Below are 27,986 nucleotides of genomic sequence, written 5' to 3' on the forward strand. Positions count from 1 at the left end.
TCTACGTATTTATTGTGATGTTTGGTTTTACGTTTAAATATAAAAGAAATAATGATTTAGTATCAAATGATGATTTGTTTATGTTTTTATATTTTTGTAATTGAACTAGAACAAAACTAAAAAATTAACTCGGTTGAACTGAAAAATACAAACAAAACCAAATTAAACCGAATCAAACACAAACCAAACCGAACTAAAACCAAACGAAACACAAACCAATCCGAAGTAAAAACGAACCAAACCGAACATAAACCAAACCATACTAATTTGAGTTGAGTTTGGTTCAAGATTTCCTAGACCCAAATAACTAAAACCAAACCAAACCGAGACCGAACCGTAATTAAACCGAAATGTCCACCGGTAAAATTAAATTTGCATTTTGTTTGTTTTCTCGGAATCTGAAAAATTAAAATTCGAATTTGTCTTCCGGCTAGGGATTCAAATGTCCGTCTCCGTTGCTACTTGCTAGCCGTGAATCTGAGCATTTTCTTTCTTTTGAACCAATCGCCATCTCGAAAGGTTTTATCTATTACCTTCTCATGGCGTCTCAGGTGCGTATGGCTTTATGGCTTCGTCTCTGTTGGTTTTTGATTGATTTTGGTCGACATTGTGGAAGAGAAGAAACTTCATCATTGTTTAACAAATTACAAGCTGTTCAGTCTTCAAATAGGAGAGATAGTCTTATCTTTACATTGAAAGGTTTAGGAGTTTGATCCATAAGTATTAGCTATTTGTTGAAATTTATGAATAGGAGGGTTTGGTTTCGCTTCTCCTTTAGGTTCATGAGCTCCCTTATTTACTGGCTTACTAGCTCTTTTTTGCTTTAGGGTGTTCTCACAAGTACAATCCTGGGAGCTGCTGCGTAATCTCTGATTTGAAGTGAACAGTAACTGGGAACAGGACGCTAATATGAGTGGTGTCTATGCTCCCTCAGATGGAACTTGTTTTCTCAGTTTCGACGGCTCAGAAAGCATGGGGGATAGTAAGAACGGTAGTGTCATCTACTCATTTGCTGCTTGTTTACCTTCTCATTTCCTCAGAGGATTGAAACCGAGTTTTTGAAGCATTGAGTCGGTTTCTCTTGCTTGATAGGATTTATCATCATGCTTATTTTAGTTGTAGGTGGAAACATATATATGGGCGATGGGTTCTGTTCTCACCCCGTCTTCTATTTCCTTATTAATTTTGCTCTCAGGTCATCAGAGTTTGGTGGAATGGTTAAATCAGACACTTCCTTATTTGAATTTGCCATTGGAAGCATCAGAGGATGAATTGAGAGTATGCTTGAGGGATGGAACTGTCTTGTGTAGCCTTCTGAATCAGCTTAGTCCTGGTTCAATGAGAATGGTACTTATGAATTTTGATTTTCTTGACCATTTGGCTTTATTAATCTTGCCGTGTACTTTGTTTTAGTGCTAAGCTTCTAGTTGTGTCTTTTTTTTTTTCCTTCTCTTTGTCGTTTGCTGTTAGACTCACACTCTTTGGCTATTATACAGGGAGGCAGCTTTGAGCCTGCTTATGTTAAAATTGAGCGGTTTCTGACTGCTATGGATGAAATGGCCCTGCCCAGGTTCGAGGTTTCAGACATAGAACAGGTTTGTTTTCTTTTTATAATTATAAATTTTGTTTCTGTGGAAAAAGTTCATTTCTGAAATATGGAAACTCTGTTTAGTTTATATAAAACTTTATCATCACATAAAGTGATTGTGGGTAATTTATGCTTAAAATAATCCTTGTTTTTGACATCTTCTGGCTGCAACACTCTTCTAATCATGGCCATTGTCTGTCTGCTTCGCTATTTTGATGATAAGATTGCATGCTTTTTTCTCCCATATCTTTTCTTGTCTCTGCCCTTTCTCGTGTTTCTTTTTTTTTGCTTTATGACTCCTAATAAAAAGTACAAAGCAGGGGGATCTGGTGCCAGTTCTACAGTCCCTTAAGGCGCTTAAAGCAAGCTTTTCCGATGGTGGTTATGATAAAAACTCTCTATGTGCGAAGAGGAGATGGAGCTTGCCAGAAGACGACTCGGATTCAAAGGGGGATGACCGCAACTTTATTGATGGATTCCAGTCGAAGGAAGAATCCGAGATTGATATTTCGGATGCTAAAATTTCGGAATTACTGAAATCGAACAGTTTACGGGTAAAGTAGTCTAACATTTTCTTAGTAGACTGTGCCCAACCGTTCAGCTTTTACCTCTGTATCTGACTGAAATGGTATTTTCTTGGTCTTGTTAGAATGCTCCTACCCGGTCACTGTTTGACATGCTGGAACAGCTTCTAGATGAGTGTGTGAAGAAGATGAATGGACATGTGTCTCATGTAAGACAAAGATAAAGCCACCCTTCTCTTGATTCTTGTTTGCTCGTTCGCCTAAATTTTCAAATCCTTAGTTCATGGAACATTTTTTTTCTTATGCTCCACATGTTTCTTTCTTTTTTCCGCTGTGTTGTTAAGGCTATGGCATCACTCTTGAGCGCACTTGTGCAAGTGATAGAACAGAGAATCTCAAATCAAGCTGATAACCTAAAGAATGTAGGATTACTAATGCTTTTATTCTTTGATTTTCCCCGTGATGTACATATAATCCTTCTAACCATGTAATGAAACATGTTTATGAAACGGATGCAGCAAAATATACTCTTTAGGGTGCGTGAAGAAAAATACAGGTCAAGAATAAAGGTCTTAGAAACCTTGGCAGCTGGGACAACTCAGGAAAACGAGGTACTGTTGTGTCTCTAGTTTCAGTTTTTTGACTTTATTTCTATTTCGCTTAATTGGTCTAATCGTCTCCCTGTTTCTTTTTTTCCTTCCTTTGTTGTAGATTGTTACGAACTGTATGGAGCATATAAAGGTATGTTATTTATTCCATATGTATCATCTCCTTGATACATATTTAACTTTTAGTTAGGTTTGTGCATCTTGAAAAGTTGGTTAAAGTCAGGCTCACAGTTGTTAGCATAGTATAGTACTTGTGGAAAGAAACATCTAAATTAAATCTAGGTATTGATAAAAGCAGTCTGAGAGATCATATCATAAAACCATTATGTACGCGCCCCCATTCTTAATAACGTGACTACATATATGATACAACATATTTCATTTAGCACGAGATATTTGAATAATGGTTCTCGGTTGTGATCTTTAGCTTGAGAAAACCAGAATAGAAGAAAGAGAAAGGGCAGAAGAAAAAGATGTGGTTCATCTAAAAATGGAAAAAGAGCGCACTGATGCTGAGATTTGCAAGCTGAAGCAAGAACTCAAGTTGGTGAAAGAGACGCATGAAAACCAGTGCTTAGAGTTAGAAGCAAAAGCACAACATGATAAAGTTGAGTTGGAGAAGAAACTAAAGGATGCAGAGTTACAAGTTGTCGATTCAACTCGGAAGATCAAAGAACTTGAGAAGTTGTGCCAATCTAATTCTCAAAAATGGAAGAAGAAAGAGTGCACCTACCAGAGCTTCATAAACAACCAGTATGGGGCATTGCAGGTTTGGCTTAAAATTATAGTATTCTAAACATTAAGCACCTCTGGTAGTTTCTTTGAGTTACATAGTTTCTGTGAGTTATGCAGGATCTGAATGCTACTTCGGTTTCTATAAAACATGAAGTCTTAAGTACGCAGAAGAAATACTTTGAGGATCTAAATTACTATGGTAAGATTCATTATTGTGTATGATTGCTTCATCAAATTTTCTATTCTAGAGTACATGGCTTGGTATTTATAATCTATTTTCCTAGGTTTAAAGCTCAAAGGAGTGGCTGATGCAGCGAAAAATTACCATGTGGTCCTTGAAGAAAACCGAAGACTGTACAATGAAGTGCAGGAATTGAAAGGTAAAACACTTTTGATTCATTTTTTTTTTGTGTTTTCATTCGACCATTCAAGATATAACTTCTATCCTTTTTTTCTTGTTTTGTAGGAAATATCAGAGTCTATTGCCGGATTCGACCATTCCTTCCGGGGCAAAACAGTAGACAAACTTCTATAGAGTACATTGGTGAGAATGGTGAACTGGTGGTTGCAAATCCGTTTAAGCAAGGAAAAGATACGCATCGGTTATTTAAGTTCAATAAGGTTTTTGGTCAAGCAGCGACGCAAGGTTTTGATTTCTTTCCCTCTTTCGTATCTAGGTTAGCTAGCTATAGAGATATTTCCTGAATCTGTTTTTATTAAATAAAATGCAGAGGAGGTTTTCCTAGATACTCGACCATTGATTCGATCGATTCTTGATGGCTACAATGTGTGCATATTCGCGTATGGACAGACAGGCTCTGGAAAAACTTATACAATGGTGAACGATATGCTTGACTTTGCTCCTTTTATGCTTAGCCAAGCGTTATTAGTCTCTTAACGGACACATTTCCATTTTTGTTAACACAGAGTGGGCCAAGCATCACATCAAAAGAAGACTGGGGTGTCAATTACAGAGCATTGAACGACTTGTTCCAGTTAACTCAGATTAGACGAAACGCTGTTGTGTATGAAGTCGGTGTTCAAATGGTTGAGATATATAATGAGCAAGTTCGTGACATACTCTCTGATAGTGGTTCCAATCGAAGATATCCTTTTTTAAACTCATATAGTAGCTAATTGTTTCCTTGAAATTGTACATTCATGTATGCGTACATATGTATATATATGTTTGCATATGCTGCCTCGGTAGAAAATTTCCTTAACTTGCATACGTTAGGGATTTGGAATACTGCCTTACCAAATGGGCTAGCTGTCCCAGATGCAAGCATGCATTCTGTGAGATCAACTGAAGATGTGCTTGAGCTGATGAATATTGGGCTCATGAACAGAACCGTCGGTGCCACAGCTCTCAATGAGAGGAGTAGTAGATCACACTGGTTTGTAAACTTTTCTCCTTGCCTTGTTTTACTTTCCAATATTATCTAAGGCCTCAATGATTAAAGGAAAAAATAATGGTGGTCATTCTCTGCAGCGTTCTGTCTGTTCATGTACGTGGTGTCGACGTGGAAACCGACTCTGTGTTGCGTGGTAGTTTGAACTTAGTTGATCTTGCTGGAAGTGAGAGGGTTGATCGCTCTGAGGCAACTGGAGAGAGGCTCAAGGAGGCTCAGCATATAAATAAATCACTGTCAGCCCTTGGAGATGTCATATTTGCTCTAGCGCATAAGAACCCTCATGTGCCGTATAGAAACAGCAAATTGACGCAAGTCCTTCAAAGTTCTTTGGGTACTTTCTTAACCTTTGAGATTTTGGCTACACGTATTGCATGATATATCCGTTAGCTTCATGTGGTTGGTTCCCTTAACTCTTTGTCTTAACCGTTGTGTAGGAGGACAAGCCAAGACACTTATGTTTGTTCAAGTCAATCCGGATGGAGATTCTTATGCTGAGACCGTTAGCACTCTGAAGTTTGCAGAAAGAGTCTCTGGTGTGGAGTTAGGTGCAGCTAAAAGTAATAAAGAGGGACGAGATGTTAGACAACTCATGGAACAGGTGCTTATTTTCTTTCTCTCTTACAAGAATCATTCTTGCACATTGAAATTAAAGAGAATAAAGGTATATGTATTTTTTTGATATAACAGGTATCAAACTTGAAGGATGTAATTGCCAAGAAAGATGAGGAGCTTCAAAATTTTCAGAAGCCAACAGGTAACAATGCAACCGTGCCAAAACGTGGTTTAAGCAAACTAAGATTGTTGGGGCCTTCATCACCTAGAAGACATTCTATAGGAGCTTCACCAAATGCTCGACGAGGAAAGACCTCTGATTTAATTGGAAGAACAACCTCAGATGTTGACAACTGCTCAGAATATAGTAGCAAGAATTCTGATTCTGGCTCACCGCATTCATCAGACGAACTTAAACATCGAAAGGATCTTCTTCACCAACCATCTAAGTTTGCTGGTGGTGGGAAAGAAACTGACGTTGAAGAGGATATTGAACTCATAGGCCTTGCAGATGCAGACTCTGAGGAAAGACTGAGTGATATCTCTGATAGTTGTCTATCGATGGGAACAGAAACTGATGGTTCCGTAAGCAGTGTAGTAGAGTTGACGCTTTTTCCTGAAACCGTGAAGCCTCTTGAGATAAGTGAACGACCTGGAGCACAGTTGGCCCCTGAGAAACCCGAGAAATCAGTGAAAATGGGTAATAAAACAGAACCAAAAGAAAGGTAAGTATCCTTCTACTGGCACAGTTTAATTGAAGAATCTGAATGCATCTACAGATTCTTATGTTTGTTTTGTCTTGATTTTTTAAAAGCAGAAGTAGTATTCCATCGAAGATTCCAAAGCAGACCTTGAAACCACCAGGCCAAACCAGACCTTCCCGTCTGTCAGTCGCCGCTAGCTCCTCCTCTAAGGCCTTAACAAGTAATGTCACTATACGTCAACCCTTTCACTTGTGGCCTAAAAACCAAATCTGTTTGCATAATAACACTCAAGTCAGGCTCTAATCACAACCTACTTAGATTAGTATGAAAGAAGGATCATATGAAGTAGATGATTTGCTTATTCGCACAGGATCCTTAGTGTCTATTTGCTCATGAGTTATCTAATCTTGATTTGCCTCAGGTGCTAGAAGACCGACAATTAGCACTTCATCTTCAGCAAAACCACTCAACAAAAGGCGGTGAAGACTCGAGATTCATCCATACGGCTGGCCGTAGATTTGTGATCTGACGGTGTAATTGGTAGCCGATTGTGTAACTAAGTTAGCATATGATGTTCCTTTAGTTCTTCTATGTAAACCTAATTGACAAACATCGTAACTAAGTGTTCTTTTGCCTTAGTGTTAACTTAACCTTGTCCACGTAAGCTTTGAGGTTTTCCATATGATTTGATGTTTTATATCGATGGAATTAAAGCCAAAATGTCTCCTAGAGTTACCCTATTATCTGAAGCGTATTCATGTATGGAGTCAATTTTTGTTTGTTTGTAATCGTGAAACTTTCTAGCTACTCTATCTCATGGCTTGTCCTTCTCAGCACACCTGAAGATACAATGTCTTTGTGAGTAGTTTAGACCGACAGTTGAATGAACTATAATGCGTTCAACATAGCAGGAGAACACTTCCTACGCCATCAAAAGAAAAAAAATGCTTATCATTCTTGATGATGTGGATGATATGAAGCAACTAGAGGTGTGGGCGAATGAAGCTATGGTTTGGTCGTGCAAGTAGGATTGTATTGTAGTAACCACAAAATCATCAAGAGCTTTGGCAGCAACAGAGCATTGATAATATATCAAGTGGGGGTTCCATAAGATGAAGAAGCTCTCGAAATCTTTTGAAGAAATGCTTTAGGCAGAGTAACAACAGAGCTTTGCAAGAAACCTCCGTAGAGGAGTAGATTTAATTTAGCATGGGAAGACGGAAGAAGAGTGTGAAGAAGTAATGCGCATACTAAAAAGTGATCATGAACATCGAGAGATGGGGCTTCACAAGATAATTTTGCATGAAGCAAATGTTAGTTATAAATTCCTCTCTTATCTGGTTATTTCAGTTTCTGTTAAGTAGCCTGCTGGCTGTTATTGTAATCACCTACTGTAATCTTTGTCTTGCTTTACATTATCAATCTAAGTAATTTAGAGAGAAAAAATAAGCTTTTCTGGAAAATGCCAAACCCTTGTATCTAATATATGTTTAACTTGCGCATGTGGATGTCGCCAAGTCGGGGTATGGTTTGGTTTGTACAGAAGATAAGAGATAAGAGAGTGATCATTTTTGCCATTACTTGATTTTTCTTGTTTATGAAATATGAGAGATTTATAAAAAGCTGCATTACCTTTGACTAGCCAAGTTATCTTATCCTATTACTTTCAGGTGATTGTTGAGGCCATATTCTTGTATAAATATATGTTAATCTTTATTGTTTCTTCATTATTTAAACCAGATGAAACTGTGAAAACTGTGAAGTTGACGCTTTTGTTGCTGAAGCACAACATAGACTTGTTCTGGAAGACTCAGTCTTACAATTAAGAAGGCAAATTGATGCAGAGAAAAGTATGAGGATATTACTTAGTAAGAGTATCAAATGTCAAACTTTTTTTAGATAACTTAGAATACAAGTATGTTGGTTCTTAATTTTAAAGACAATAGCACATCACACGTCACAATTAGTGGAAAACAAATATGAACAAAATTTTCATAATCATTGGATTGGATCATAGACCCACAAGTGCTAACAACGAAGTTGCCATGGTTGTAATAAATATCCTCACATATATTTCGTTTCCTGTAATACAAAATAAACATATTAATATTTGGGTTTTAGGTGCTTATTCTATTATCTTCCTGATAGTTGTATTTTCTTATGAAAAAAAATCAAAATAAACTATGCCATTTCTAAAAGAAGAAAATATAGTGATTTCTATCTAAAATCTAAATACACTATTTCAGCATATAAAGCAAAGGCAAACACTAATGTGGACGAATTAAAAATAATCGAGGCCTCAGTATTATGCTTGCTCACCTTTCCTAGCATGGACAGAGAATGAGCCGCTGGGTGACTGAGTTGTTGGCAAACCGCTTGTGTCATACTTCAAAAAACATTTAGGAAGAAAGAACTGAGCTATACGAGCATTATTGCAACAGCTTGAGACTCCTTGGACCGCAAGTCTTAAGCAGACGCTGCAATTTGCTGGATCAAGATCAGGACTGCACTGAACCATTGTGTCTAATGTATACGATCTATCAAATTCATTCACTTTGTTTCTGTCCCTAACGTAATACGGCGTCAAAGAAGACAAAGAAGACTTTGATGCTGTGAGGATAATTAGCTTCTCTACCTTATCTGATAGAGTTTCCCGGAACGGAAACAAAAAGGAATCAGGAAAAGAAACGTTAGAGTACATAGCGGCCCAAGGTCCACTTTCGACGATACGTAAGAAGGAAACAGTGGACTATCGAACCATGCACTCCTGATAGAATATTATAGCATCTTTTATATAAGTGCAGTTGTTTTTAGTGATTTCTAGGGTTGCAGTCTTCACACAGTTCGAACAAGATTGTTTGGTGATGTCTCCTCTACAGAGGAACATGCCATGAACTGTGTCGGGACTAAGACCGACCGTGGCGTTGTAATAGGTTCCTAGAGGGGAACGGTCGCGGAGAGATGAGAGGAGGGTTTCACGGTTTGATTTGTATTGGCTGGTTTGAGAAAAGTTTTCGGATAAATTGTCGCAGAAAGTGTGCATGTGTTGAGGCTGGGACATGGTTTGGTGAGATAATTGAGAAACCAACAAGAAGTAAAACAAAAAAGCAGAGAATCTGATGAAATTTTTCATTTTCTTGTTCTTTCTTGTGTATGAAGAAGATAGCTTAAAAGAGAAGAGAAAACTAGCAATATATATAGAGAAAGATCTTGTTCAAGTTTAACTAAATAAAATAAATAATGTCCCATACCAATTCAGAGGGGGAACATATATATAATAATTATTGTATTAGGTGAACAGTCAGATGGTTTCAGAGGGGGAACATATGTAAGAGTTGAATCCAAATTTCTGAACATAGAACATCATCTTTTATTACTTGTTCTTTAAACCATTTATGAAACTAACACGAAAACATAAAGTTGACGACATATTTAGCTTTGTTAGCGTATGAATTGAAAAATGGACTTGTTCTAAACGGTTTTAGAAGTGATATATGGTGTTTTAGACATCTTGTATATATGCTTTTCAATAGGTTTTCAAGTTTTTATCGAGTCTTTCTAGTCATTTTCGAGTCGTTACAAGTCTGGAGTTGCATTGGATGAGAGATGGACCAGCTGGAATAAAAGAAGCAGAAAACAGTGCAATTTGGTGATTTTCACGCAGAACAGTCGAGCGGATCAACCTGAGTGACTGTTCCAGCGGCAGAAATTTTTAAGAAAGTTTCCAAATATTTAACGATTTTACCTAGGGCTTCCCCTTTTACTCTCAAGCCGCCATAGACCTCATATATATCTTTTCTTATTTTTTATTATCATTCTATGCTAGTTTTTACACAAGAAACCATTGGAGACTTTTGTACTTGAAGATTTGCTACCTTGAAAGGGAAAAGACTTATCTCTCTCACCTTGAGAAGATTCCTGAACTTTATCTTATTTATTTATTGATTCAGCATGTTTTCTTCATATATTGTCTCTATGATTTCTCTGTTCATGGCTGAGTAGTCGCTTGTTAGGTTTAGGGTGTTAGGGATCATGGATCAATGAGCTAGACACAAATAGGATTGTTATTCCTTGATATCTCTGTCTATTGCTAATCTTAATGCTTGTGTTAAACTGGCATTTTATCATATGATCATAGGTTTAATCTAATCATCAAAAGTGTTTTAGGTTGCTAGAAAAAGCATAGATAGGCGATTTGTCTTTAGCCAACAAAAGCTGATGCTAAGACAAATCGTGAACCAATTGAATCCAAACTTAATGCTTGTCATCATTCTCTGATCCAAACGACAGTTTAGGCATTAGGATTGTTTGATAAATTGGTAGACACCACGACAGTGGGTTTATCTATTCTTGTTGTTCAAGTTCTAGATTGGCTCTTATTGCCTTCCTGGATAGTTGTGTAGCTCATGATCCTAAGTATCCCAATGAATCACCATGAACTTAGCTCTTTAATCAATTGAAAACACCAAACCAATCTGTTACTTGTTCTTACGATTTCTCAACCTTTTAAACCTCCATATTGTTTTAGCTTAATATTGATCTCATAAAGATAAAGTGTAATCGTTGGTCTCTGTGGAATCGATCCTAAAGTGCTATATCGACATACCATTCGATTGTGGTAGTGTGCACATTAGGTTAATTGGTGTGTGTATACACGTAATATCAATTTGCCGCCGTTGCCGGGGACCATCTTTTTACCTTTATTTTTCGGTTATTTATTTAGTCTAAGACCTCTAACTTGCTCTATCTTTTTTGTTGCAGCTAATTTTTCAGGGGCATGACCAGTAGACATACTCGGAGAAACGCACAAGGAGAGTAGTTACATTTAGCAACCAGGAGCTAGCAAGGTTAGAAAGCACAAACCGTCAACAACCAGGGCCGAACAACGCCACAATGGGGGACTACGACAATCAAGAGCAACTCACTGCTCAGTTGCAACAGATGCAACAACAGATGCTTCAAATGCAGCAGACCATCCAAGCTCAGCAGGATGCTGCTGAACAAGCTGCTCTCGCGCGGCAGGAACAACATGCGCAGACTGCTTCAATCGGGCAGAGAAACCTTCCTTGCAACATCCCTACTACTCATTATGCCATAGTTCCTCTACCCTGCACCAGGTAGGACTTCGAGATCAAGCCTGCTTTGATCGGTCTAGTACTGAAGCATTGACACCATCACTGAAGGTATTGTCTAAGGTGGATGACCCTGGAAAGTTTGTTTTTCCTTGTTCCATTGCTGGAGTGGAATTCAAGGAAGCTCTTTGTGATTCTGGGTCTAGTGTGAACCTTGTCTCAAAAGTGATTGTAGACGAGCTGGGCATTGGTGACGTTGAGCCTTCTCAGGTGAAGCTGGCTTTTGCAAACTCTTCCATGGCAGTCCCTTATGGAACCATTCGCAATCTTCATGTCCAGGTTGGGGACTGTGTGCTCCATGCCGAATTTCAAGTTGTTGAGATGAGGAAGGATCATGAGATGCCTTTAATCTTTGGAAGGTCATTTATGGCTACAGTAGGAGCAGTCGTCGACATGCCTAATAAGAGAGTCTCTTTCTCCAACATCAACAAGAAGGTTTTCTACAAGGCTGTCCCAACCAGATCACAAATTCGCTACGCCTCTTGCATCTCAGTGGTTAGTGGAGAACAGTTGGAAATTGTTCCTAAGAAGGAGCTTGGTAAAAAGGGTGAGATCAAAGAAGTCCTGGATGGAGATCCTCACACTGATACCAAGAAACTCAGTGGGAATGCAAGGGTGAAAAAAAAAGTCCAAAAGAAAAGGGTCAAGGGCGATCCTACAATGACTTTGATACCGCGGAAGTGTGATGAGAAATCCATTGAGTATGAGATAAAGTGCAAGGGTACCTCTAAACCTTTCTCTAAAGTCAAAGTAATTCTCCCACATGAGCTGGAAGAGAAAAGAGAAGCAGCTGTGAAGGGGTTGCTGAGCAGATTTCTGAAGTTGAACATGTCTGATTGTGGAGCTTGTTTTGGAACAAGCCCTCATGATAAACCCGGCTGATCCACGTCACCAAGTCAAGCTAGTGACTTAAACCAAGCGCTTGGTGGGAGACAACCCACTGGTAAGCGTAAATATAACCTTGTTTTGTTTTTGTTTGCTTATTTTTCTTTTTAGTTTATTGAGTCTCAGGTCAAAAAGCAGAAAAATCCGAGATACTTCAAAATTCTGGGTTGTAGAAGGGAGCGACTGCTCCAGGCGGAGATCTTACAATGGAACACCCAGAATTTTTGTGGAGCGCCCGCTTTACTCAGGTAAGTATCTCGACCAAAAAAACATGTTTATTCATGTTTTCACCTTCTTTCTGATTTATTTTCACACCAGGGACGGTGTGAAGTAAGTCTGGGAGAGGGTTTTCGTCGTTTACAAACTTGTTTCTTTCTTTTGTTTTTCTTTTGAGTCAGTTTGAGTCAGTCAAAATTTTGTGGGAATTAGGACCTTATTCTGTTTTGATCACTGACCACCTCGTGCTTTAGTTATCTTATTCAGTGACCTTAGGAGTGGCGAAAGACACACATGTGGACCTGGAACACCCTGGCATTATCTCATTTGGTTCTCCAGAAGATTTCGGCTTGTCGAGGTTACACTGGAAAGACTCAGCTCCATTTAACTTGAACCTAATCCTGACCGTAATTCTTCTTATTATGGGAATTAGATTAGGGAAACGAGAATACACTCAGGACTTCTTATTCTTTTTATCCATCTTGATGATCCTGAGTGGCTAGCTCATCTTTAGCTAGTTCCCACCCTGCACCTTAGCCTTTATTCCACCTTCATGCATTTGTTTTTCAGTGTCATATGTGTAAAAAGGTCGGAGAGGAAAGGATCAACGCAGCCTCTTACTCGTTACTGCTGCAGAAATTAATCAATCAGAAAGGAGAACAAGCAGATTAAGGGAGCAACCGCTCCATAACCAATGAACTGCGCAAGAGTAGGAGTGGTGAACCAGAATGGTTGCGAAATCAGAACCATCAGTGGCACTCAGAACCATCATGTATTACCTCCTTCTTCGTCACATCCCCATATCAGTCTTCAAAAAAAAAAATGAAAATAAGGTGATGGAGAAGGGGAAGAAAGAAAAGAAACATGGAGCCACTGGGAAGATCGAGCGAGAAGTTAGTACCAAGTGTTGAAGAGTATGTAGAAGAAAGTGGAAAACAGAACAATCAGTCGCCTGTTCCATCATCAGAACAGTCGCACCAGATATAGCAAAAACGAGTAGAGGCTGTGGACATTAATGGATCTATCCTCTCTTGCCATTTTGTGCGACATCCTGCATCCTCTACAATGAAATGGTATCCCCTAAACACTCTTAACTCCACCATTAAATAGCTTGTTCCACACCTAGACCGTCTACCCTGAATAGTGCATGTGATGAGAAGCTCACGCTACTCTTAATTGAATGTAAGGAGCTTTGTCTGGAAAGTGTAGCTTTTGCAGGTTTGAGATGTAGAGTATGGAGCCGATCTTGAACAGCAGCCAGTGGGGTTTTGGTAAGGGTGTGTTGTCCTAGTTTTACTACTTGTATGGTTCAGAGATTCGTGGTTAAAGTATGGTTGCTGAGAATAAGAGAGTTCCCACACTTTCAAACCTTTCTCCCTGTTTTAGATACTTGACATTGTTTGAGGACAAACAAGGATCTAAGTCCGGAGGAATTGATATATGGTGTTTTAGACATCTTGTATATATGCTTTTCAATTGGTTTTCAAGTCTTTATCGAGTCTTCCTAGTCTTTTTCGAGTCGTTACAGGTCTGGAGTTGCATTGGATGGGAGATGGACCAGCTGGAACAAAAAAGGCAGAAAACAATGCAATTTGGTGATTTTCACGCAGAACAGTCGAGCAGAGCAACCTGAGTGCATGTTCCAGCGGCATAGATTTTTAAGGAAGTTTCCAAATATTTCGGGATTTTACCTAGGGCTTCCCCCTTTTACTCCCAGGCCGCCATAGGCCTGCATATATATCTTTTCTTATTTTTATTATCATTCTACGCTAGTTTTTACACAAGAAACTATTGGAGACTTTTGTACTTGAAGATTTGCTACCTTGAAGGTGAAAGGCTTCATCTCTCTCACCTTAAGAAGATTCATGAACCCTATCTTATTTATTTATTGATTCAGCATGTTTTATTCATTTATTGTCTCTGTGATTTCTCTGTTCATGGCTGAGTAGTCGCTTGTTAGGTTTAGGGTGTTAGGGATCATGGATAAATGAGCTAGACACAAATAGGATTGTTATTCCTTGGTATCTCTGTCTATTGCTAATCTTAATGCTTGTGTTAAACTGGCCATTTATCATCTGATCATAGGTTTAATCTAATAATCAAAAGTGTTTTAGGTTGCTAGAAAAAGCATAGATATGTGATTTGTTCTTAGCCAACGAAAGCTGATGCCAAGACAAATTGTGAACCAATTGAATCCAAACTTAATGCTTGTCATCATTCTCTGATCCAAACGACAGTTTAGACATTAGGATTGCTTGATAAATTGGTAGATACTACGACAGTGGGTTTATCTATTCTTGTTGTTCAAGTTCTAGATTGTCTCTTATTGCCTTCCTGAATAGTTGTGTAGCTCATGATCCTAAGTATCCCAATGAATCACCCTGAACTTAGCACTTTAATCAATTGAAAACACCAAATCAATCTGTTACTTGTTCTTACGATTTCTCAACCTTTTAAACCCCCATATTGTTTTACCTTAATATTGATCCCATAAAGATAAAGTGTAATCGTTGGTCTCTGTGGATTCGATCCTAAAGTGCTATATCGACATACCATTCGATTGTGGTAGTGTGCACATTAGATTAATTAGTGTGCCTATACACGTAATATCAAGAAGACAAGGAAGAAATCGAGATTCGAGGGCAAGACAAACAATCATTCGAATTTTTCGTGTATCAACCAAAAATATGAGTATATGACGGATCATAAAAATCAAAAAACAAACAAAATAATTGTAAGATCCTCAACTCGTTTAGCTGAATTTTATTTTTAATGTTCCCTTTTATGTATGTTATCCTAGTCAAAAAGTAAAATTTGATCATAATATAATTCAGTGTCCTAAAATTGATTTAGGCAGCGCTTAGATGGTAAGTCAGACCTAAACGAAATGAAAGATTTTTAAAAATTGGTTTGAACGTTAAAAAGCGGTCTAAGCGCCCGTTTAGGGCCTGACAGGTTCAAACGCAGCGATTGCGGTTGCGGAAGTTTGTAGATGCGGATGGTTGCGGTTTCTAGCGGTTTTAAGAGATTTGTACGACTGGTTCTGCGGTTAGAAATTTGTGCGTTTGCGGGATACTTATGACTGGTTAACTACTAAATGCAGCAGCGGTTAAATAATAACTTAACAATATTTACATTTTATATAATTATAAAAATATTAAAAATCATAATGCTATAATAAATATAAAAATTATATTTAGAAAGTTATAGTTTTAAATTTTTCAAAAATTATAAAAAATATTTTTATTTTAAAATATTATAATATTAACTAAAGTATAATAAATATATTTTAGTATTTTTATAATTTCAATTTAAAATTTTTATTAAATATTTTTATTTTTGTATTTATATTGTTTTAAAAAAAAGAAAAAAAATGATCATCCCGCAACCGCAAACGTTAGTTGGAACCATCTTTTGAATTTATGAGGTTTAGAGCGGTTTGAAACAGTTTGGAAAAGCTGCATTTGCGGGTGGTAGCAGGAAAACCAGTCACACCCTTAATCAATAGTCTCCTATAAAACGTTTGCTTGTGTCTCATCTCTCCGCGATGTAAAAAAAAAATTAACAAATAAGACGCAAACTAAACAATATGATGATGTTATGTGTGCTCTAGTGCTAAAAAAATGCCTAATTACCACCTATCAATTTATTGAACACTGATATTAAACATGTAATAACATATAGAGAGAATTTGCTCAATATACAAAACACTAATGGAAATGAAAAATATATCAGTGATTTTGACATAATTAATTCACTAACATTTAAGCAAAGAATTAAAGGTTCGGTTTTGTCCTTTCAACATACAGGTTGCCGGTTACTGGTAGAGATGACGTGGTGATTTAGCATCACATGAGAGACCGAAGGCAACGTCACCAATTTATTTACTATATGCAGAAAAAGATAACACACTGTCAAACAGAATGGAAAACAAATATACAGTATAGTAAGTAACTTCAAATAGAACATAATCCTATAGATAATGCAAATATAATATAGATGTAACACAACATACATAAATAATGAACCACCGAATCCTCTTATACTCAAACCCCTACTTAGTATATATCTAAACCCTAGGTAGGATCCTATAAACTCAAATACAATCTATAAATTACGTTTAAAATCACATTTACTTGTTCAATAAATAATACATAGTATGAATCTTATATAAAATAGTATATAAATGTATGTTTTATTTACATTAGCTGAGTATCATATGTAAAATAGTATAAAAAGAAATAAGAGCAATTGTTGATGAAAATAACATCTTTGAACTAGACATGATCCTAACATTTGTGAAACATTAAGATGAAACTAAATTTATATTACAAACAATCATACATAAAGAAAATAATATAGAGAAACGTAAAGAATAGAACACTATATCTAATAGTATAGTAACCTTACATAAATAACCGCAATAAAGAATACATACTATACTATAGTTCTGTCGAATATAGTATAGTCTGCAACTTCATCTTCTTCACCTCATCCTTTTTTTCCAGACATAATGATACACATTTACTGGTCCACCATTGTTATTCTTCATCACCATATAAATTCGAAAAGCATGACACATCCATATATTCACCGGTCAAACGTCAAACATTAATTGAGGTCCCATTCCATCGTTTTCACACGACCATCGTTCTTAGAATCCGAGGAGCATCTTTTTCCGTCACCGATCAAGCTTTCGTAAACGGTCTTCTTCTTAATACAACGTCGCCGATGAAGCTATCAATGACATCTCAGTCTCTTTCAATGAAACTATCCACCTTCCCCAATTTTGGTAAATAAAAACTTATGAGAGAGTGATGTGTGAAAAGTATAAGGCCATGATTTATTGTTTTACATTAACCATTTATTAGTTAATATAATTCTTGTTGCAGGTTGCACCGGTTATGAAGAAGGGCATAATCGCATTATTATATAAAATACAATGTCTATGTGTGGAACTTAGGTCAATTTGTTAGATATTGAATTATAATTTTTTTTTGTGATATAGAGTGCAATTTCTCTAACATATATTTACTTTATATTGTTTGCTGCTCTAAACCAAAAACAAAAAGAAACCCTAATTTGAAAACATCTCAGAAATTAGGTATTCAAAATAACCATTTAGTCATGAATTTTCTCCTGGCCATTATATCAAAATCACTACAGAAAGTTGTCTGTTAATTCTAGCTAGAAAGTAAACTCAAAAGATTTTATTTTATTTTTTAATTAGTTTGGATGAGGATAAACCTATAGATAGTTTTACCATCTCTCCATCTATATACATGCTGATATATGTTGAATTTTCCATGAAAGTGTTGTTCCCGTTTGCCGTTTCATATTTGTGGTCATTTATAAGAGAATTAATATATCTAGCTTGCTTGAAATAGTCATGTTATTTCAAATGATTTTACTATTTTTAGTAATTCTATAATTCGGGCAACTATTTTTGGACTCTTTCCCTTTACATCCTTTCTTATTAAGCAAATGAAGTTAAAAGCGAAATTCTTCCAAAAAGAATTGAATGTTACGCTTTTCATTTGGCCTGTACTAGTAAAAAACTCAAAAAGTGCGTTAAAGAGTACTGCATTCTATATGTATGGACTTTCCACCTATTTTTGAATTATTAAACTTGAACTCGTCAACTAGTTTCACACTTAATGGCCTTTTTAATTAAAAAAAATACTGGGTCAATTTTTAGTAAACTTATATATATGGCTCATTTTCAGTAATAAAAATATAAAAGGGTATATATATATTTTTTGTGCAACATATAAAAGGGTATATATATAACCTAAAACATTGTTGGTGAAAATACTTGCAACGTGTTGGGTAAGTTTTGATAGCTTGAAGCTCAAGATATCCTTTATCAAGTTGGATAAGGACAAGAGAAGCTTTCATATATATCTAGTAGTAGTAGGAGTTATCTATAATTATTAGAAAAAGGAAATCTACTCTAATATATATATATATACATACCGAGTTTGTGGTATTGATATAACGATAGAGGAGTGTTTTAGTTTTGAGCATATTTTCAATAAAGAACAAGTTCTTTATATTCGTGTATGTGTTCGAGCTACTTTATTTGGTATCAGAGCGTTAGGTTACGATCATGGGAGACGACAACACAATCATACGCACTAAGGAATTCACACCACCAACAATCCAATGTCCTATACTGAACGCAACAAACTATACGGTATGGAGCATGAGGATGAAAGTCTTACTGAAGATCTATAAGGTTTGGGAAACCATCGAACCTGGTATAGAGGATCCAGACAAGAACAATATCGCAATTGGTTTATTGTTCCAAGCAATCCCGGAGTCTATGATACTGTAAGTCGGCGAGCAAGAGACTTCTAAAGGGATATGGGATGCGGTCAAAGCACGCAACGTAGGAGCTGATCGTGTCAAAGAAGCACGCTTGCAAACCCTCATGACCGAGTTCGACAGGATCAAGATGAAAGATTTAGACACTATAGATAGCTTCTCGGGGGAGTTGTCAGAGATGGCGTCTAAATCAGCGGCACTTGGAAAGATCATTGAAGAAAACGTTCTAGTAAAGAAGTTTTTAAATAGTCTACCAAGGAGCAAGTACATACAGATCACAGCATCTCTCGAGCAAGTCTTGGATTTAAATACAACCCCGTTTGAAGATATAATCGGAAGATTAAAAGCTTACGAAGAGAGAATTCTTGATGACGATCAAGATACACAAGGAAAGCTCTTATACTCGGATTCATATCAACAATACAATGGAGCTCGAGGGAGAGGCCGTGGTCGAGGAGGAAGAGGATACAGAGGACGAGGAAGGGGCAGAGGAAATTCACAAGACACAACAAACAATCAAACTCAAAGTCACACTACAAGAAAACAACGGTATTCTGACGGACATTCCGACGGAAAATGAAATCCTCGGAATATACCGAAGAATTTCCGAGGAAATTCCGAGGAAACACAAAATTGGGTTTCCTCGGAATTTCCTCGGAATATACCGACGGAATTCCGAGGAAACTACAGTCCGTCGGAATATTCCGAGGAAAACTGTGTTCCTCGGAAAAAACCGATGAATTCCGAGGAAATATTATAGCCGTTGGAGAGCCGTTGGGGGATTTTACAAAATTCCGAGGAATTTCCGACGAACTAGTTTTGTCCGTCGGAATTCCGTCGGAATTTCCTCGGTATGTCGGCAGGATTTAAACTATAAATACAAGCACTCCTCTTCCTCTTCCTCTTCATTCACTTCATATCTTCATCCTCCCTCTTACTCTATTTACACACGAATTTGATTCATAAAAAATATGTCTTCTTCAAATTATTTTCGTTCTTGGATCGATCGACCTCATTTGGATCCGAACACGAGATTGCTTACGGAAGAATACCAACGAGGTATTAATTTATAAATTAATACACATGATGATGAATCATTCTGAAAAATATGTCTTCTTCAGAATGATTCATCATCATGTGTATTAATTTATAATTTTTCTAAATGTTACAGGTTTGTTATATCAAGTACCCCCGGGTAAGGAACAGAGATGATCCATGGGTTACTGTTACAAGACTCAACCCGAGAGGCCGAGTTCAGGGAAGTTCTGAGCTGGAACACCCACTACAACCAAGCACATCCGGCAAGTGTAGTGCAGCAGAAGATTTAGCTGGAGTTGGCCTTGTAGTCGATTTAACCGACTTTGGAGAGGAAGCCGTCGTTCACGTAGAGGATGAACCAGTGATTGGAGAGTTTCACCAAGATCCAGATTCAGATTCATCTGGTGATGATGACTCGGAAACAGACTACCATTGAACTTATTTTTTATTTTTTTTTTAAGAAATACCGAAGAAATTCCGAGGAACACTTGATATAACCTCTTTCCTCGGATAATAGTTATTTGGTTTATCTAGCAAGGCAAAGCTGAATACGAATTAAAAGCTACACAAAACACAACCAAATAAAACAAAGAAACCATGTAAAAGAAATACGAACTCATAATTAAGAAACCTAAAAAAAAACTCAGTTCAAAATTAACAGAAAATAAGACCATAAAACGTTAGAATAGAAAAGAAAATAAAATAGCCGGTGATAGCTCCTACTCCTCGTCTCCTGCTCCAGATGTTCCTGCATCGTTGGGTCTCTTGGACCTCTTTCTTACCCTGTGTGTACCACTCGAACCCGAACCAGAGCTGGATGGAGAGTTGTCCCGATGAACTACATCATCCTTTTGGCAACGACACGGCCTGATACGTGAAATGGCAGCCCATATCTTGTGTAGCATGTCGTGTTTGTCTTTATGCTCTGATCTCTCCAATGTTGTTGCTGGCGCGAAGTGGCGTTCGGTGGAAGCTCTTGCAGCTTGTACTGGCTGGAGTCTGATGGGAGTAGCTGATGGGGTTGTGAATCATCTGGAATGGCTTGTGCAGCCTCATCTTGTCCTTCTTCATCAACCACACCCTTGCCTTTCGTCTGATATTTTGGCGTGAAGAAGGATGGCTTGTCTACTAGTGCGGTAGCAGGGGGTAGGAACTCAACTGCAGCCTCCGAAAGTAGAGCAGTCAGGCCGATCTGAGGCAGGTGGCAGTAGAGTGTTTTCTTCGCTCGGTCCTGGAATACGTAGACGTAAGGACCATCCCGATGGATCCTCGAGTGGGGACCAGCTATGAACTCCTTACTTACTAGAGAAATGACATCCAGGTAGTTCCAAGCAATGTTGTTCGATCTGGCCAGTGCTACCTGCTGGTTCTCGCAGTCTACACCCACATGTCTAAGGATCCGAGTAATCACTGCACCAAATCCACATGCATTGCTCTTGGATTTGGTTACTTTTCCCTTGTATCCTGCTAAGTTTGCGGCCAGCACCGCTCCCATGTTGAAGGCAGTAGCAGGTGGGAATGTAGAGTTTCCAAATGTCGGTAGCAAATGCCTCACACCTTGGTACAGGAGGCACAACTCCCATTGTGTGACTGATGCGGCTGTGGTTGTCCCGTATAGCAATGAGCCAATGAGGCGTGTCGCATATCTCAGTACTGGGCTCCGGATAAGTGACTCCTTTGCCTGAGAAGATCTATAAACCCCTGTGCCAATCGTTTCCCAGAAGTTCAACAGCTCTGAAGTCCAATAAAGACCAGATGTCCTCTCCCCCGCACTCAATCCAAATAGTCCGCAGAGGTCTGTGAAAGATACCTCATAGTATACTTTCTGCACTACGAATGCCAGAAAACCTTCCTGATGGCTATCATCGGGACGGGTGACGTATGCGGATGCTATGAACTGGCGTACCAACTCCGGATAAGTGGGTTCCTTGAGGTTGCATAGTTGGCCTAGACCCATGTTCTGGAACAGTCCTTCAATGTCTGCTTTGATTCCCAATATTGTCATCGTCTCAGGACATGCTAGTTGTGTAGCCGGAACGGCTACCTTCTTCATGTTGTTGTAGTAGGTGGTATCAGACTTATCCCACTTCTTTGGCCTTTGCTTCTCCAGCTGTGACGAACCCTCTTCTTGTGTGTTTTTCTTTGCTGATGTTTTCGTGCGCTTCATTCTCTACAAAATAGAATCATTGCTCTCAACGTGGTTATAATCAATTAAGAACTCAAAGCAACATGAAAATGAAAAGCGAAATCGAGTTGTGAAAAAAAAAAACGAAATTGAAAAAAAATCTCTATCCCTAAATCATCTCAAATCATGTTCCAAACTCGTTGATCACAGACAATTGTGTTCTATTCCATGTTTAAACATCTGTTTCATGCATATTTGATCAAGGAATCAACACGGAAATAAGAAATTCACAAAACCCAAAAAATTGCTCAAGAACACGATTTCAGAATGTGGAGATTCGCGGAGTATACCTGTCTTAGGGTGAAGACGAGTGTATGAATCAGGTAGAGCTCGAAAAATCAAGTGGAATAGAGCCCAAAATTGTTCAAATCGGATGATTATAGAGAGAGAAAGGGGGGGGGCGAATTATAGGGGAAATCGGAGGGGATGAGAGTTCTAAGGTTTAGATCCAAAAAGGTCGGGTTTTGCCTTATAATTCTGTTTTCCGAACACGCATCAATCGATGCGTTTTTGTTCTATAACGCATCGATCGATCACATTCTTACGGCCCGGGCCATCTTGGTAATCGATCGATGCGTTTTTGTTATATAACGCATCGATCGATGCGTTTTTAAAAAAACATACAAGATTTTCCGAGGAAATTCCGAGGAACAATTCAGATTGTCGATCGATCGATGGGATACTCTCATCGATCGATCACAATCTAACGGCCCGGTCCATCCTAGTAATCGATCGATGCGTTTTTGTTCTATAACGCATCGATCGATGCATTTTTAAAAAAACAAACAAGATTTTCCGAGGAAATTCCGAGGAACAATTCAGATTGTCGAAAGATCGATGGGATACTCTCATCGATCGATCACAATCTTACGGCCCGGTCCATCCTAGTAATCGATCGATTTGTTTTTGTTCAAAAATGCATCGATCGATGCGTTTTAAAAAAAACATACAAGATTTTCCGAGGAAATTCCGAGGAACAATTCAGATTGTCGATAGATCGATGGGATACTCTCATCGATCGATCACAATCTTACGGCCCGGGCCATCTTAGTAATCGATCGATTTGTTTTTGTTCAAAAACGCATCGATCGATGCGTTTTTTTAAAAAAAATTACGTTTTGAAACCCCAAACACTAGTTCGTCGGAATTTCCTCGGAATATTCCGAGGAAGAAGAGGGTTTCGCCGTAAGATTGTGATCGATCGATTTGTTTTTGTTCAAAAACGCATCGATCGATGCGTTTTTTTTAAAAAAAATTACGTTTTGAAACCCCAAACACTAGTTCGTCGGAATTTCTTCGGAATATTCCGAGGAAATTCTGAGGAAGAAGAGGTTTTCCTCGGAGTTCCCTCGGAATAATCCGAGGAAATTCCGAGGAAATAGGGTTTTTAAACCGAAAACAACATTTTGCCGTTTGAATAACACCTATATAACCCTTATTAAGTGTCTTACGTTCATTATGAAGTCAAAAATTTGTTCCTTACCGTATAATTAACACTTTTCTGATTGTATGAACGAAATCTCGCAACATAAGAGAAACACTTTTACATTTTAATGAACGGTAAAGGGAATACTTTCAATTAGTTTTGAAATTTGTTATTTCATGGTTTATGCTCATGTATACAAAGAATCCTCAATGGTATGCATTACAATTGTATAAGAAATGAAATACGGCAAAAAAAATTGATGTTTTGAAACCCCAAACACTAGTTCCTCGGTATTTCCTCGGAATATTCCGAGGAAATTCTGACGGATATTATACTATCCGTCGGAATTTCCTCGGAATATTTTCATTTTACCGGGCAAATATTTCGCGAAAATTGAAATTAGAATTCCGACGGAATTCCGACGGATAATGTCTGTCGGACCCTAGGTTTTATAACCACGAGCCCCTTCTTCTTCCCCATTTCTCTCTTCTTCCTCTGCGCGACTCCTCTCTTTTTCTCCGGCGATTTCCCCCTGAAATCCGACGATATCTCCGGCGATCTCCCTCTTCTCTTACACAAATCATGTAAGGACCTTATCCCACTCTCTTAGGTTCTATTTGTTAGGTTTTTGTGTAGTTTTGATAGATTTTTGTTAGGGTGATTGGTTAGGATTGTGATTTGGTTGTATAATAGGTTTAGAATTGTGATTTGGTTGAATAATTTGTTTTGTTGAATTGATTTAGAATTTTTTTATAATTTTTTTATTTTTAGTATTTATAAAATCGATTTTTGTATATAAAATCGATTTTTGTATTTTACAAAACGATTTTTCTATATAAATTCGATTTTTTGGATTTTACAAAAAAAAATTCTATATAAATTCGATTTTTTGGATTTTACAAAACATTTTAAATATCTATAAAACTTTTTTTGTGATTAAATACTATTATTTGGGATTTAAAAATATTTTTCATATATATATATTATTAAAACTATTTTTTTGTAATTATTAAACAATTTTTATTTATTAAAACTATTTTTTGTTTATTAGAACTATTTTTATATATTAATTAAAAAAATTTAATATATATAAATCTTTTTCTGTGATTAAATTATTTGGGATTTTTTTTAATAAAAAAATTAATTTATATATTTCTGTATTTATTAAATATATTTTTTTAATTTACAGGTCTCATGATGATCAGACCCGGCCTCGACAGCGTCGTGGTCGTGGTGGTACGGGGAGCCAGTCTCGGGATTCCAGCCATTTTCAGGATTCCCCTTCGCCCCACAGCTCCAACCATACATCTCCCTCTGCTGCACCCGCTCATGCTCCTCTCGCTCCCGCTGCTGCATCCGTTCATGTTCCTCCGGGTCCTCCGGGAGTGATGAGGGTTGCGGAGTTGGTTCAACAGCCCGGTCGTGACCATCTTCCGTATCTCACTCCGTATCCACATGGACGGGGTCAAACATGGTAATTAAACATTTTTTTTCTTTAAATTTGGATTCATTATTAACCGTTTGTTCTTTTAATAAGGTTCAACCGATCCGGGAACGGGATCAGCGCATGGATCAACCGTATGATGTACTCGGCCCTCGACAGTGGACATCCGACTTTCACTCACTTCCCAACCGACAAGCAGGTTCTGTGGTTTCGTCAGTTTGCGGTAAGTATTCTAATTTTTTACTTATATTTTTAATTTTTAATATAAATTTTCTACTAATTGTGTTTTTTTTTTAGCAAGAGTTCAACTGGAATTCCGATGAGACGCTCTTTATCTATCACCACTTCGTCCATAAAGCAATGGACAACTATGGGAAGCAGATCCACGAGTGGAAGAAGAAGTGGGAAATCAATAAGGTTCGATTTAATTTATTAAACAATTTTTTAATTTATTAAACTATTTTTTAATTTATTAAACTTTTTCTTTTTTTTTAAAAGGTCCCAAAGTCGATGAACGACACGGTCTGGAAGGAGTTGTGTGCGCATTGGGATAAGGAGGAGACGAAAGAAACTTCTTCCACCAACTCCACCAACCGCAGGAGCGACCGTAAAGGGAAGGGCATCTACAAGCATAACTTGGGTGCTCAATCTATTGCCACTCTCGGAGATCGCATGGTAAGTTCAACCGCTTTTTCTTCAATTATTTGAGTTTCAGAATTTAAATTTATTGTGCATTTCTTCTAATTTCTAATGTTTCTTTAATTTTATGTTTTTTTCAAGGCGGAAGAAAATGATGGCGAGCCGGTCGATGATCTCGCCCTAATGAGGAGGGAGTATACCAACAAGAAGACCGGCCAGATTGATGACGGTCTTGTGAGGGACGTGGTCGACCTGGTCCAAACTCAGGTGGTAGACGAAGTGTCTCAGCTTCAAACCGAGGATGACGCTTCGATGGCTTCGACCAACTTGTCCCGGTTTCGAATCAACGAAATCGTTGAATCCGTAAGTTCTTTTTTTTTTAAAGTTCAATTCATTTATTTCTTGGTTTAAATTTCTAAATTTGGCTTTTTTCTATTCAGTCGGTTCCAAAGAAGAAAGGACGTTTGTTCGGTTTGGGTCGTCGCACCCGGTCGGTTCCTCCTTCTTCTGCACCACCGCCCTTTGTTGATCCAGAAGTAGTTACGGCTCAGTTGAAGGACAAAGATGATCGAATATCTTTGTTGGAGACCCAGATGGCGGCTCAACAGGCGGGCTAAGAGGCACAGAGGAGGCTGAACCAGCAAATGATGAAGATGATGCAGAGGATGTACCCGAACGAGGTGTTCCCGAACGTGCCAGACCCGTAGTTTTTTTTTTCCCCAATCTCGGAATGTTTTATTTTTATTTGTGAAACTTTGAATATTAATTAATATGATTTCAATTTTACTTTTAATTTCATATTTTCGAATTTAAATTTCAGAAATTTTATTTTTTCAAAAAAATTAATATTTTTTACATTCCGAGGAAATTAATTATACTTTTCACTAGATCGATCGATGCGTTTTTGAACAAAAACGCATCGATCGATCCGTTTTTTTTTTAAATATAGCGAGGGACATTTCCCTCGGAATTTTCCGAGGGACAACTCCCTCGAAAAATTCCGAGGAACGGATCCCTCGGAATATACCGAGGGAACAGTTCCTCGGAATAAACCGAGGAAAAAGTCCGTCGGTATACTCCTATCGATCGATGTATATATGTCCAAACACGCATCGATCGATGAACTTCCGAGGAATTATCCCGACGAAGTTCTCCTTCGGTATATTCCGAGGACTTTTCCGACAAACAAGGGATCCTCGGAATTTCCTCGGAAATTTATTTCCTCGGAATTCCGTCAGAAAATTCCGAGGGATTTCCGAGGAAAAAAGAAATTTCGAGGAATTATTTCCGACGACGTGTTTCGTCGGAATATCGGAATTTCGTCGGAATAACGATATTCCGACGAAATTCCGACGATTTTTTCCCTCAAAATCCTTGATGTTTTCTTGTAGTGTCAAGAAAAGGAGAAGAAGGACAGATCAATGATTGTTTGCTTCCGATGTGATAAGAATGGCCACTTTGCATCAGTGTGTCCTGAGAGACTTCAAAAGATACAAGAATCAAACAAGGTGGAGACAGAGGAAGCCGATCCAGCCCTCTACATGCACGAGATTGTATTCTTGAATGAAGAAAACTTAGTACCAAAGAAATATGAAATCAAGCAAGGAGAAGAAGATGTTTGGTACTTAGACAATGGAGCCAGCAATCATATGACAGGGAATGTGTCATATTTTTCTGAACTCAATCGCAACATCAAAGGCAAAGTGAAGTTTGGAGATGATTCGTATGTCAACATAGAAGGCAAAGGATCAATCATATTTCAAGGAAAAACCGGAGAACAAAAGCTAGTTACGAACATATACTACATTCCTGATCTCAAGAGCAACATTCTAAGTTTAGGACAAGCTACGGAAGTGGGATGTGATGTAAGGATGAAGCTTGACTACCTAACAGTACACGATCCAAGCGGGAGATTGTTGGTTAGAGTATTCAGATCACCAAACAGATTATACAAGATAAAGCTTAAGATCGGCAAGCCTATGTGTCTAAATATAAAGCTAGAAGATAGAAACGTGGAAGTGGCATGCAAGGTTAGGACATGTGAGTTTTAAGACTATGAAGATGATGTCCCAACAAGAGATGGTGCAAGGTTTACCTAAGATAGGAGACGAGAAAAGACTCTGCGAGTCTTGCTTGGTGGGCAAGCAAACCCGACAAACCTTCCCAAAAACAGCCACATTCCGAGCTTCAAAACCGTTGGAACTACTACATGCTGATCTGTGTGGCCCCATTGCGCCATCAACCATCGCAAACAACAGATATATATTTGTGATAATAGACAATTTCTCAAGGTACATGTGGTCAATCTTGATGAAAGAAAAGAGCGATGCATTCAGTAGATTCAAGGCGTTTAAAGAATTAGTGGAGAAAGATCTAGATACAAGAATCATGACACTAAGAACTGATCGAGGAGGTGAGTTCACGTCATCGGAGTTTAATGATTTCTGCGACAACAACGGCGTCAAAAGACACCTAACAGCACCATACACACCACAGCAAAACGGTGTGGTGGAAAGAAGGAATATGACGTTGATGGAGATGACACGAAGCACTCTTAAGGCAATGAAG

General features: G+C 38.0%; 2 protein-coding genes and 1 pseudogene across 2 annotated transcripts; 2 read left to right on the forward strand and 1 right to left on the reverse strand.

Moving 5' to 3' along the window:
* Window positions 1-379: 379 nt before the first annotated feature.
* Window positions 380-6,936, forward strand: LOC106401690 (kinesin-like protein KIN-14J). The gene is made up of 21 exons (XM_013842249.3): window positions 380-551; window positions 828-991; window positions 1,196-1,347; window positions 1,497-1,595; window positions 1,909-2,142; window positions 2,238-2,321; window positions 2,457-2,534; window positions 2,631-2,723; window positions 2,824-2,853; window positions 3,148-3,489; window positions 3,573-3,654; window positions 3,740-3,835; window positions 3,922-4,101; window positions 4,187-4,293; window positions 4,383-4,561; window positions 4,688-4,852; window positions 4,948-5,201; window positions 5,305-5,468; window positions 5,558-6,147; window positions 6,240-6,346; window positions 6,548-6,936. The coding sequence occupies exons 2-21, from the start codon at window positions 910-912 to the stop codon at window positions 6,607-6,609; spliced, it is 3,180 nt and encodes a 1,059-aa protein (XP_013697703.1). The 5' UTR covers window positions 380-551; window positions 828-909; the 3' UTR covers window positions 6,610-6,936.
* Window positions 6,937-8,212: 1,276 nt separating this feature from the next.
* On the reverse strand, window positions 8,213-10,479 carry LOC125593417 (annotated as a pseudogene).
* Window positions 10,480-18,468: 7,989 nt separating this feature from the next.
* LOC106355385 lies at window positions 18,469-27,469 on the forward strand. Its single transcript, XM_013795349.1, has 3 exons — window positions 18,469-18,655; window positions 18,698-18,915; window positions 26,810-27,469. The coding sequence occupies exons 1-3, from the start codon at window positions 18,469-18,471 to the stop codon at window positions 27,467-27,469; spliced, it is 1,065 nt and encodes a 354-aa protein (XP_013650803.1).
* The last annotated feature ends 517 nt before the right edge of the window (window positions 27,470-27,986 follow it).

The sequence above is a fragment of the Brassica napus genome, chromosome C9 (genome assembly GCF_020379485.1).
Source record: "Brassica napus cultivar Da-Ae chromosome C9, Da-Ae, whole genome shotgun sequence".
NCBI classification, from domain to species: domain Eukaryota; kingdom Viridiplantae; phylum Streptophyta; class Magnoliopsida; order Brassicales; family Brassicaceae; genus Brassica; species Brassica napus.

Coding starts and splice junctions, on each gene's coding strand:
- LOC106401690 (XM_013842249.3), top strand. CDS start 910: ATGAGTGGTGTCTATGCTCCCTCAGATGGAACTTGTTTTCTCAGTTTC. Junction 2,322..2,456: donor TGAATGGACATGTGTCTCAT/GTAAGACAAAGA, acceptor TGTGTTGTTAAG/GCTATGGCATCACTCTTGAG. Junction 6,347..6,547: donor CTCCTCTAAGGCCTTAACAA/GTAATGTCACTA, acceptor GATTTGCCTCAG/GTGCTAGAAGACCGACAATT.
- LOC106355385 (XM_013795349.1), top strand. CDS start 18,469: ATGGGAGACGACAACACAATCATACGCACTAAGGAATTCACACCACCA. Junction 18,656..18,697: donor CAAGAACAATATCGCAATTG/GTTTATTGTTCC, acceptor TGATACTGTAAG/TCGGCGAGCAAGAGACTTCT. Junction 18,916..26,809: donor TCATTGAAGAAAACGTTCTA/GTAAAGAAGTTT, acceptor GTTTTCTTGTAG/TGTCAAGAAAAGGAGAAGAA.